Genomic DNA, 11,263 nt, shown 5'->3' with positions numbered 1-11,263 from the left:
TGATTTATTAAATCTAATACTATTAATTGTATAAATAATTATGAATGTTCTCTTACTTTTATTGAAAGAGATAAATAGAAACAAACATGATTTATAAGTCAAATAAATATGGCTATATAAACAAATAGTAATGACGTGTTGATTTTTTATAGAGATAAATGGAAAGAAATCCGATCATATATAAAAAAAATTGCATAATACTTAATAGTAATTAATTAATAGTAGAAAAGGTAAATTCAAAAAAAGGATAATAGCAAATGAGTTGCGCACATTGAACCAATCCTCGGTGACCGTGTTTCTTCAATCTTCACACTCAAAGACACAACACAACACAACACAACACAACATAGTCATTCATAGAATCAGAGTTTCTCTCTCTCTCTCTCTCTCTATATATATATATATATCTCTCTCTGTTTCCCTCTCTATCTCTCTCTAGTGTCTTAGCTTGTGACACGAAACTACCAACACAACAAAGAATGCGTTGTCACATCTGAACACGGTTCATTTTCTAAGTCCATGTGCCAATTCTTCTACTTAATTCAATTCCCCCAACTCCAATAGGGTTTTCACTCTCTCTCTCTCTCTCTCTCTCTCTCTCTCTCTCTCTCTCTCTCTCTCTCTCTAAAAAACTCATCTTTACTTTCAATTTAATTCAATTCTTCTGATATCATGGAACATCAACCACTCCTTGCTCAAGGTGCTACGGATTTGAAGGACGTTGTCATGAACGACGCCGTTTTGAAAAGCAAACGGGGTCGTCCAGCTAAAGGTGTTCAGAAAACGACACCGTCTTTGTCAAGGCCCAAGAAGGAAGAAGATGTTTGTTTTATTTGCTTTGACGGTGGAAGCCTCGTTCTCTGTGATCGCCGGTGAGTATAATTTTTCATGATTATTAAGAATTCTTTCTTTCACTTTCTGTTGTTAATTAATTGACTTCAATTTCACTTTTTTCTTACAATTAGGGTTTTGGTCGTGTGTTATATTCTATTGTAATGATTGGTAACTTTGATAGTTCTCTCACTTTTGATTGATTGTTCTTTTTAGGGGTTGCCCTAAAGCATATCATCCTGCGTGTATTAAGCGAGATGAAGCTTTTTTCCGTTCAAAGGCCAAATGGAATTGCGGTACGTTACTCACTTCTTCAACTCTGTTTTTCACATGTATTGTACTTTGCTTTCATATTGTTAAATTTTACATGCAGCTGCATCTGTTTTCATTATCTTTCTCTCTATGTTAACACCATTCATTCCAAAATGAGGTTTTTGCATAGGGATTAAGAAAGTTATTTTGTTACATAACTTCAATTTTAGGGGAATGTAACTTTACTTCACTGAATTGACCACTTTTTTCGTTGATATTCTTTTTTCACTTCACTTGGTGTTTAGTGGAGATATCAAGGGGTAGGGATAAAATTAGAAAAGAATAAATGATGATTTTTTGCTTTGGTTTTGGGAAGTGACAGATAAACTTAAGCAATGTTATTTCCGTAAAATGAAGAATATTTTGAAACCGGGTGAGTATGAGTATTTGAAACATGGGTCAATTATTTCCTGTGGATTTGTCATTTCTATGTTCTTTGCTACAAACATTTGGACAAATGTCTTAGATTGTGCACAATCTCAACTCATTAACTCTCCAATGTCATTTGTCTATTATCTCGTTTAATAGAGCTGCATAATAATTATAACGCTTGTTAATTAGTGCATGCTTACTCCTCTACTTGTTATGGATTTTGATACTTTTGAATGTGTTTCCTTTAATGAATGTTCATTCTTGCTTCACTCAGGTTGGCATATATGCAGTGTTTGTCAGAAGGCATCCCATTATATGTGCTATACTTGTACATATTCTTTGTGCAAGGGATGTTCAAAAACTGCTGATTTTGTCAGTGTCAGAGGAAATAAAGGTTTTTGTGCAATATGCATGAAAACTATAATGCTGATTGAGAATACTGCTCAAGGAAATAATGCAATGGTATGCTACACTTTCTTATCCATGTGGGTATACTTTTAGTATTTGAAATTACCCTGCACCATTTCTGTCTCTTTTATGTACATAGGGAGAGAAGCGAGATGCGGTTACTTGCTGCTGAGTCAATGTCACATGACAGCATGATAATCTAATTTCTGTCGTTCTCTTTCCCTGTTATATTTTTACAGTGTGAAGTGGATTTCAATGACAAGAGCAGCTGGGAGTATCTTTGCAAGGTGTATTGGACATCTTTGAAACAGGACCTGTCTTTAACAATGGATGAGATCCTTCAAGCTAAAAACCCATGGAAAGGTGCTGCCCTGAGTTGTAAGGTTGGAACTCCCCATGAACTTTATCATCTTAAAGACGAGAAAGGTTCTGGATCTGAGAACTCCTGTATAGACACAGAATCAGATAATTCAAATAACAAGAAGCCTAAGAGAAGTGATGAACAGATACATATTGTGGATGGTGTCTTGAATAATGTTGGGTGCCATACGCAAGACTTGCCCATTACCCGTGAGCTGATCGGTGGCATATGTATACACAAGAATCAGATCAACCCTAATGATGCATCACCTGATGATAGCACTAGTATAGGAGTTGTGAGATCAGAAGCGTCTGGTGTTGCATTGGATATGTCGTCATTGCTTATCTCTACAGGGACTGAGCAACCACTTGGTGATTCTGTGAATGATAAATTGTGGCATTACCTGGATCCAACTGGGAAGGTTCAAGGACCTTTTTCTATGTTGCAGCTGTACAGGTGGAAAGAAAGTGGACATTTCCCTTCAGATCTCAGAATATGGAGGATAGGTGAGAAACAAGATTTCTCTGTATTGTTAACGGATGCCCTAGATGGGAAGTGTTCCAGAAATGTGTCATTACCTTACAATGGCCAGCTGCTGTCCTTACGGCCCAGTTTTATTTTGGATAATAAAGGTAATAGTCAGGATATTGGGAGAATTGCATCAAGGAATGAAATTCACACAGACGGTCTAGTTATCGAAAAGGGTGGGGAGCAAAAGGTGGATGGTACTTGTACACATTCCAATGGTAAATATGAATCTATTAGGAGCAATGGACTTAGCAATGAGGGGCAAAGTGGAAACTTTCTAAGGAGAGAGGAGTCATCGAAATACGAATTTTTTAGTCACAACCATCCCGATGTATATCCTTCACTGCCTTCAACTGCCTTTTCGGATAAATTTCTGGAAGGTCTTGGGATTGAGGCAAACCTGGAAGATAGTGAAAATCATGGCTTGAATAGGGCTTCTGAAGGTCAGAGTAATAGTGGGCAGAGTTATCAGAAACAATCAGATAGTGAAGAGAATTCGAGGCAATCTTCTGGACAGAACTGGGAATGCCCTCAAGTAATTAATCCAGTGTGTAATGCATCGACATGGCTGGCAATCTTTGGTGAGCCTACTGATTGTGATGAATCAGTTTCAGATCTGTTGGCAGAAGTGGAGGCAATGGAGTCACGTGGTGCTGGCACGGAATCTCCCACTTCAATCATGAAAAGTGGTGAGGAATTGACTGACAGTTCTAAAACAGATTTTCTCAGTTTTGTAGGTGGGTTTAGCACAATGCTTGATACAGGTAAAGGTGATGCACTGAGCTCCACTGGTGATTTACACTTTCCATCTCAATCAACAGCAGCAGCGGAACCATTTCGTCAAACTGATGCATATCATAATCCTCAAAGAATATCTGGGATGAATTCCTCAAAAAGTCCTGAAGATGATGAGGTCGGTAGAAAAAGTAGTGGTCTTTCCTTTAATCAATTGGAGTCTAACTTAGAAAACCAACCTGTTAGCCTCATCTAATATATATTTTGGAAATTTAAAAGGTTTACTTTTAGTAGTGAGTAGAAACTAATCTATTAATTTTGTGCAGTCTACTTTCTTAACAATTGGCTGGAATCCTACCAGCTGGGATCCAAAATGTAAGTTGTTTCATCATCCATAACTACTATTTTTTAAAGTTGCCATCTTTTATAATTAATGCTTGATTTCATAACTCATAGATTTGGACATTTTACTAAAAATAGTTCTTTGGATTTGCAGGTTAATGTGATAGATCACCTTGGAGGCCATTCTTCTCATATCCAGTCTACAAAAGAGGTCTTGTGCCAGCTTTAGGTGGATGATACTGTCCTGTTTATAACATTCTTTGGAGGCTCTTGGTAGACATGTCTCGCCGACTTATTAGTCAACTTTGTAATTTCATTGAATTTTAATGTGTAGAACTTCTTACTGTCACTCAAAAAGAAGGGACTCCCTCAAATTTTCTGAGACATTTATGGCCTAGACAAAATGCAAACATGCAACTTTGAATCCCTGATTTGCAGCTGTAATTTGCCTACTGCCTAATTTAATTTTTTACTCCTTACATGGTAGTGGGGATAAAATTTGTTGGCTCCATGTGTCACTTTGACCATTTTGGTATATTGAGTGATACATTTTGGAATAACAAGTTCATTATTGGGAGATGTTTTCGCTATGATTCTTGAGATTATCCTTGTAGTTTTCCATCTACCAAATAGGATTTTACTCTAACAGCTCAGCTTCCCCATGTGGGAAAAATGAGCACATTTATTTCCTTTTCTTATCAAGAAAATGTACCTTTTTAAAAAGATAATCTTTCATTTGAGGTGAATGGGTAAATAGAATCTTGACTAAATTATATTTGCCCTAGATGTTTTACAAAATGACACTACACTCAAATTAGCATCTAAAATCAGACATGTTTTCTTCAATGTTTCATAAAATGACACTCAAATTTGCATCTGAAATTATATTTCAGTGTTTTTTTCTTTTTGAAAGGATATTTGACAGTTCTTGTGACTAAATTATATTAAAATGAAGTGGAACTGTGGAATATTCTGCTTAACAGCTGACAAATATTTACTCTTGATAGATGAGCAACTTGTGATAGCATGATGGTGAATGTAAATTGTTTCTCACTAGGATTTACTTTTGACAAGTTCTAAGGTCAAAGGTGCAATAACAATTCTAAGTGCCAAGTATTGAAGATTTTGTGACATAAAACTCATAAAATAACACCTTTTTTACTCTTGGTTCTACTTACATACTTGTAAGATTGCATCACAGTCAAACTCACTTCAAATGCTAAGGATTACAACTTCAAAACAAACTCCTCTTACATGCTTTTTTCATGCAATTGTATAATAATGTTACATGTATTTATTGGGTTGATGGTTATTAATAGGTGGAGCCTTGATGGCTATTACTGGGGTATAAATATCTTGTCATATTTTCTGTGTTCTAATGTTACTGCATAAGCTATGGACCAAATATATTTTTTATGTAATTCTATTCTTTAAATAAATAACAAATGAATTACTTTAGATTTTTGGTATTGAAAGTAAAAGTTAATCTATTGGTTTTGTGTACAATCTACTTTCTAAAGGATTAGCTGGAATCCAACACTATATTCCTGTGATCCAAAATGTAAGTTGTTTTTGCAAGCTGTTACCTTATCTTGTGCAATTAGTGCAAGCATTCATGATTTATTGAATAAGATCTTTTCCTAAAATGGTTCTTTGGATTTGCAGGTTGACGTCATAGATCACATTTAAGGTCATTCATATTATTTATGGGCTACACAATAGATCTTAGATCAATTTGAATTGGATAATTATTATCTGTTTATTACGGGATCACATCTTTTATCTTATTTTTTGTGTTACTCAATGTTCCATCAACTTTGATGGATTAAAAAAACTATTTAAGTTAAAAGTATAATTATTAAATATATTTCTAACCAATCATACATTCTGACACATGGATTGACGTTTATAACAACATTATTTGCTAGTAGTGGGAAACATATATGCTCCTGTTTATAACTTCTCAATTTTTACACTATAATTCCTATTAATTAATGGTCGATTAACTTCAATTTCAATATATATAAGAATCAAATCAAAAGTGGGTGGAAAGAAATACAACTAAGAATTATATAACTGTTTTGGCACAAAGCTCACAAATGTTCTAACATTTCCCAACAAAATAATTTGCAGTTATTATTTTTTTCCTTACTTTCAAGTTCAAATATTTATATGTATAATTGGGGATATAAAAAAAAAAGTGAAAATAAAATAATGACCAATTATTATTTTCTGTGTTTTTCAAATCCATGTTCTAATCAAGAGAGCACACGACGCGCTTAGTTGGCACAGCAACGAGTCGACTCGCGAGTGGAGCGGTGAGTCCAAACACGTCACTCATATCCATCTCACTCGGTTTCATTCCATTTGGTAACTCCCATGTGAAGCAATGAAGTAAGTGAGCCACCGCCAACTCAAGCGCGTACAGCCCCAACTGCATTCCCGGGCATGACCTACGACCCGACCCGAATGGAATAAACTCAAAGTTGCTCCCTTTAAAATCTGCCACACCCTGTTTCAAGAACCGGGTCGGTTTAAAAGCTTCGGGTTCCTCCCAATAGTTTTTGTCTCTCCCAATAGCCCACGCGTTAATCATGACGCGTGATTTTTTGGGGACGAAGTAGCCGTTGACGGTGGCGTCCTCCGCCGTTTCATGGAGGAGGAGAGGGATGGGTGGGTGGAGACGTAAGGTTTCTTTGATAATACATTTGAAGTAAGTGAGTTTCTCGAAGTCAGGCTCTTCTACCCGTCGGGCTAAGCCCACCACATCAGTGAGTTCTTGTTGGGCTTTCTTCAAATCTTCTGGGCTTCTTATCAACTCTGCCATGGCCCATTCGATTGCTGATGCCACCGTCTCTGTTCCTCCGAACATGACATCCTGTTAAGTTAAAATGAGTAAGAATATATAATAACATTATAATCTTTTTGTTTACTATAAAATCGTATGGTTGTCATTTAAAATATGAGTAAAAATAATACTGTGTCTTTTTATTAATGGAGAATATCTTATTGTTAAAAATCTACTTGTAAATAATAATAGAAAGAGTAATAAAATTCTAATTTTGAATTTCCACTCAATGAAAGGAGAAATTAATGGCACCAACCCAACCACTAAGTACAATGGGGGTACTGCATGTTTTATACACATGTGATGTCTTTACTAGTATTAACTTTATTTGCTTCATACATTAATGACACTTGTTTTTAAATTTAAACATTAAGTTTTTATAATTTGGTTTGGAGGCACAGTTTTGAACCAATATTAGTTAAATAGAGAATAATAATATATCCTATTATAAAATCAATCTATAATTCTCATAAGTAATATGTTTCATTTGTCAAATGATTGTTAAAGACATAGACACATGTTGGCCTACAAATTATTTTTTGTAAGAGTCTTACGGGTCTTTATCAATCTGTCAATTTAAAATAAACAAAATCATATATCTTTTGTAAAATTAATCTATAAATTTTCATGCGTATATGATAGTGTCATGGGTTAGAACTTAGAAGGTTAATTTTTAAAAGTATCTATCATTAGTGTTTGAAATTGTTTGTCCTCCCTCTTCCTGTGAGGCCCACGCTATCTATCTGTGTTGGTCTGAGACGGATAGAGTAGCTGTGTTAATGACATTCTAACCAATTACTTTCATTCCTTATTTTTTTGTATCACTTAATGTATAATATATTTGATTAGATGTAAAATTTATTTAAATTAAAATTATTAAATATTTTTATGACAATCATATCTTTTAGTATATGAAATGATATAACGAAGCGAGACAGCAAACGTGGATCCAAAGACGACGATAAACAAATACCAACTTAATTTGTATAATATTAAAAATATAATTGGTTTGTTGAGAGTTCAGGTTAATTGAAAATCTCAATATCCCTATTTCACTTTTACATGTGTGTTTAAATAAGAGGTATCAAATTTAGAAATTATACATATCTTTTACTTGCTTTTTTTCCCTATCTTTTATACGTGCACTCATATAAAAAAAAATCTCATCCGTCATCCTTAGCATGGATAGTCCAAGGTTAATCGATTTATTTATTGAATTCTCCTTTTTGTAAAAACATTGATCTATAAGTTTACGTGAATTAGTTGTACAAGGAAAGTTTTAATATAATGTTTTATACGACCATTGGTTCAAAAAATTAAACACCTAACTAAATAATTTATGTTCTTTAATCACTACCTTAAATTCCCCATAGATAAGATATATTGAAAATGAATCCATACCATGATGATAGCTTTGATATTATCCTTAGTGAGCTTGATACTGTTGTGAAGATCATCTGATTCATTTGCTTCAACTTCTTCACTGTAAAAAGCCAACAATTCATCAACCATATCTGTTTCTTCATCAACAACAACATCAATCTTATTCCTCTTCTTCAATATATGTTCATCTACAATCTTGTCTATGAAGCTATCCAAAGCAGCACGTGCCTTCACGAGCCTTGTGTTTAGGCCTTGAGGGTCGATTCCTCCAATATAGGGTATGAAATCTGCGATGTTAAAAGCTCCAAATAATTTGGAGAATTCTTGAAGTATCCCTATGAATTCATCTTGTCCTTCTTGTGAACTTGACCCAAACGCCGCACGATAGATTATATTTTTTGTGAGGTTGAACACTAGCTCACCTATTTTTTTACATCATGGTTAGAGTATCACTTCACTCGAATTTAATATATTCATTTTAGAAATGATTTTGTAAGTCTTAATAGTAAGAAACTCCTGAACACCATATGTACTTCAAAGATATTGTGTCATTAAAGAATGATATATAAAAAATAAATAGAACAGTCATAAATAAGTATGATAGTTTGCATGAATAATTTAAGGAATGAAATTAAAGTGATTGTAGAGTCGAGTGTCATCCACAATAAATTAAAAAAATGAAATTATAAAATGATTTGATAATCAAGATGAAGGATCAGAGTGATGATGAAGATGAGAGTTCAAATCTTTATATTTATATATATATATTTAATGAACTAAAAACATTTAGATAGTTCATTTCTTATTACAAGACATGTTGGCTTGGAGTGTGATTTTCTTGGTGAGGTATCTCCTCGTTCATTTGGATAAAGAACTAATCTCTTTCGAGTTTCGTAATTATATCTTTCAATAAGTATCATTTTTAGAAATCAAAATTTGTCATCTTCAAAATATAATGTGATTTTATATTATTAGACCAACACCTGAGACTAACAAAATTGATGAAGAGAAAGAAAACTAACCTATATTAACAGGCTTGCCGGTATTTGCTACAACGGTTCTAACAACTGTATCAACTTCATCCCTCACTGATTGCCATGACTCAGCACGCTTTCTGCTAAATAGCTTCATAACACAAAGCTTTCGCATCTGACGCCAAAAGGGTCCATAGTGAGCGAAAGCCATGTCAGCACGGTCATAGGTAAGGTAGCTTATGGCTATAGTCGCTGGTCTGTTAGAGAAGATGTTATCTTGAACTTGAAGAACTTGACGTGCTGCTTCTGCATCTGAAATAGCCACCATGTGAAGGAACCCCATGCGTAGGTGAAAGATGCCACCATATTTGTTGGCTATGTTGGCCAAACCACGGTGTGTTAATTGGTCCATCATAAGCATGTTACCTATGATGGGTAACCCTTTTGGTCCTGGTGGGTATGGAGGTCTTCCACGAATTAGAGAGACACAACATGAGAGGAAGATGAGTGAGACAATGAGTAGTAACATAGCCATGTGGAGTGGTTCTAATTCAACGTTGGCTATTGTTTGAGTTCTTAGAAGGGAATCCATGTGCGTGATGTTTAGTTTCTATTTTTGGTTATTGCTTTAGCTATCTGATGTTAAAGGCCTTTTATTAGGATCAAGGAAGAAACGAAAATATAACAATGCTGGTAGGTGGGGGTGGGGGCTAGCTTCAGAATTTCAACTTCGGCTTTTGAAAAGTTGAAACAGTATGTATCTATATACATATAATAAATTCTTATCTAACATATTAAAATTTTAAATTTAGTTATAAATGATATTATTATCTTCTATTGTTTGTTTCTCCATACAAGTTTTTTTTGGAAATAAGATTTTATCCATACTAAGATGTGAGAGGAATAAATTTATAAAAAAATATGGACATTATTTTTTATTAGTGTAATTTCTATAGTTGTGAAGTTTTATATATAGAGGGTATGAATGAATATCTTATGTCTATATCTTTATTCACATTTGTGTCGCATCCAATTAAAATGTGTAATACAATTAAATAAAAAAATGATAAAAATAAAATATATTACTTAGTATAAATTTATTAAATAAGGAGAAACATGATTTTTGGATAGAGGATTTAGCTTCTAGTCAATATATTGTTCATCAATTATTTGTATTACCTTTTCTAAAGACTTAATGATAAATAAATAAGAATAATAAATAATATAAAAACAATTAATTTTTTTTTACCTTTATGTGTCTGACTCCAATATTAATTCTCCATCAGAGGATCAAAGCCCTCCAAAGTTGCCGAAGTATGAGAGGAATTATCTTATAGTGCTAGATAATTTTATAAATTACACAGTGCATGTTATAAGGGTGTGGCACGTCTAAGTTATTGATTATATATATAATTTAATTGAATGATATATAATCATTAGTGTATCTGAATATGTATAGGACAATTGATCATGGACCACAGTAATTTTTTTTGAATTATTATGGAGCCTTATATGTATACTACTCTTCCTCGCAGACCTATGAAGATTTTAAAATCACTCAATGATTTATAATACATGCAAAACATTAACACCTGAACTATCATAGTAATGGAAATCTCATGTCCCCTCTTCATTTGTTTTTTCGATCTAATTAAAATGTGACACTTTATTAAAATGAAAATTGAAAATTTATGAAAATATAAGCTAACATTTTTATATTATTTATTTATATTTAATTAAATAGAGACATACATATATAATTTGTTTGTAACATATGATCATTGTTCATCATACACTGTTAGACAATAGATTTGGCTTTAGGGTGAACTTCTAAATATCTCATTCACATGTTTATATTTTTTCCAAGAAATCATATATCTTCTCATAATATATAGTACTGTTGTTCGAAAATTATAGGACAGTAAGTTGATATGGAATATGAAGTAGAGACTTATATTTTCTTTCCAAAAATTATTTAATTTTCTAATCTTCTCCTTTCACAATTTTTGTAATGCCACATCCTCTAACTTTTGAAATGTTCCACCTTTGTTTCAAAGTTTCTTGTACTAAGTTATTGTTTATTTCACTTCAAAAAATAGTAATAAGTGATTCTTTATTCCACTTCAAAAAAGTTATTGTTTATTTCTTCCTTCGAATAGTGGTCTTCAA

The 11,263-nt window shown here is 33.3% G+C and overlaps 2 protein-coding genes across 2 annotated transcripts; one reads left to right on the top strand and one right to left on the bottom strand.

Moving 5' to 3' along the window:
* On the top strand, nt 394–4,468 carry LOC109333017 (zinc finger CCCH domain-containing protein 44-like). Its single transcript, XM_019568237.1, has 6 exons — nt 394–872; nt 1,048–1,127; nt 1,790–1,977; nt 2,163–3,725; nt 3,874–3,922; nt 4,044–4,468. The coding sequence occupies exons 1-6, from the start codon at nt 673–675 to the stop codon at nt 4,046–4,048; spliced, it is 2,085 nt and encodes a 694-aa protein (XP_019423782.1). The 5' UTR covers nt 394–672; the 3' UTR covers nt 4,049–4,468.
* LOC109333018 (cytochrome P450 84A1-like) lies at nt 6,097–9,806 on the bottom strand. The gene is made up of 3 exons (XM_019568238.1): nt 9,143–9,806; nt 8,139–8,542; nt 6,097–6,767 (listed from the first exon to the last, which is right to left on the bottom strand). Exons 1-3 carry the CDS (start codon nt 9,684–9,686, stop codon nt 6,144–6,146), a joined length of 1,572 nt encoding a protein of 523 aa, XP_019423783.1. The 5' UTR covers nt 9,687–9,806; the 3' UTR covers nt 6,097–6,143.

Source organism: Lupinus angustifolius, chromosome LG18 (assembly GCF_001865875.1).
Source record: "Lupinus angustifolius cultivar Tanjil chromosome LG18, LupAngTanjil_v1.0, whole genome shotgun sequence".
In the NCBI taxonomy this organism is placed as follows: domain Eukaryota; kingdom Viridiplantae; phylum Streptophyta; class Magnoliopsida; order Fabales; family Fabaceae; genus Lupinus; species Lupinus angustifolius.
Note: the sequence above shows the minus strand (reverse complement) of the source record. Positions and strands in the feature narration are given on the sequence as shown.

Excerpts from the sequence above, each read along its gene's own strand:
- LOC109333017 (XM_019568237.1), top strand. The coding sequence starts at position 673 with ATGGAACATCAACCACTCCTTGCTCAAGGTGCTACGGATTTGAAGGAC. Across the intron at positions 1,128-1,789 it reads AAAGGCCAAATGGAATTGCG|GTTGGCATATATGCAGTGTT; the intron begins GTACGTTACTCA and ends TGCTTCACTCAG. Across the intron at positions 1,978-2,162 it reads CTCAAGGAAATAATGCAATG|TGTGAAGTGGATTTCAATGA; the intron begins GTATGCTACACT and ends ATATTTTTACAG.
- LOC109333018 (XM_019568238.1), bottom strand. The coding sequence starts at position 9,686 with ATGGATTCCCTTCTAAGAACTCAAACAATAGCCAACGTTGAATTAGAA. Across the intron at positions 8,543-9,142 it reads CGGCAAGCCTGTTAATATAG|GTGAGCTAGTGTTCAACCTC; the intron begins GTTAGTTTTCTT and ends GTAAAAAAATAG. Across the intron at positions 6,768-8,138 it reads ATATCAAAGCTATCATCATG|GATGTCATGTTCGGAGGAAC; the intron begins GTATGGATTCAT and ends TTAACTTAACAG.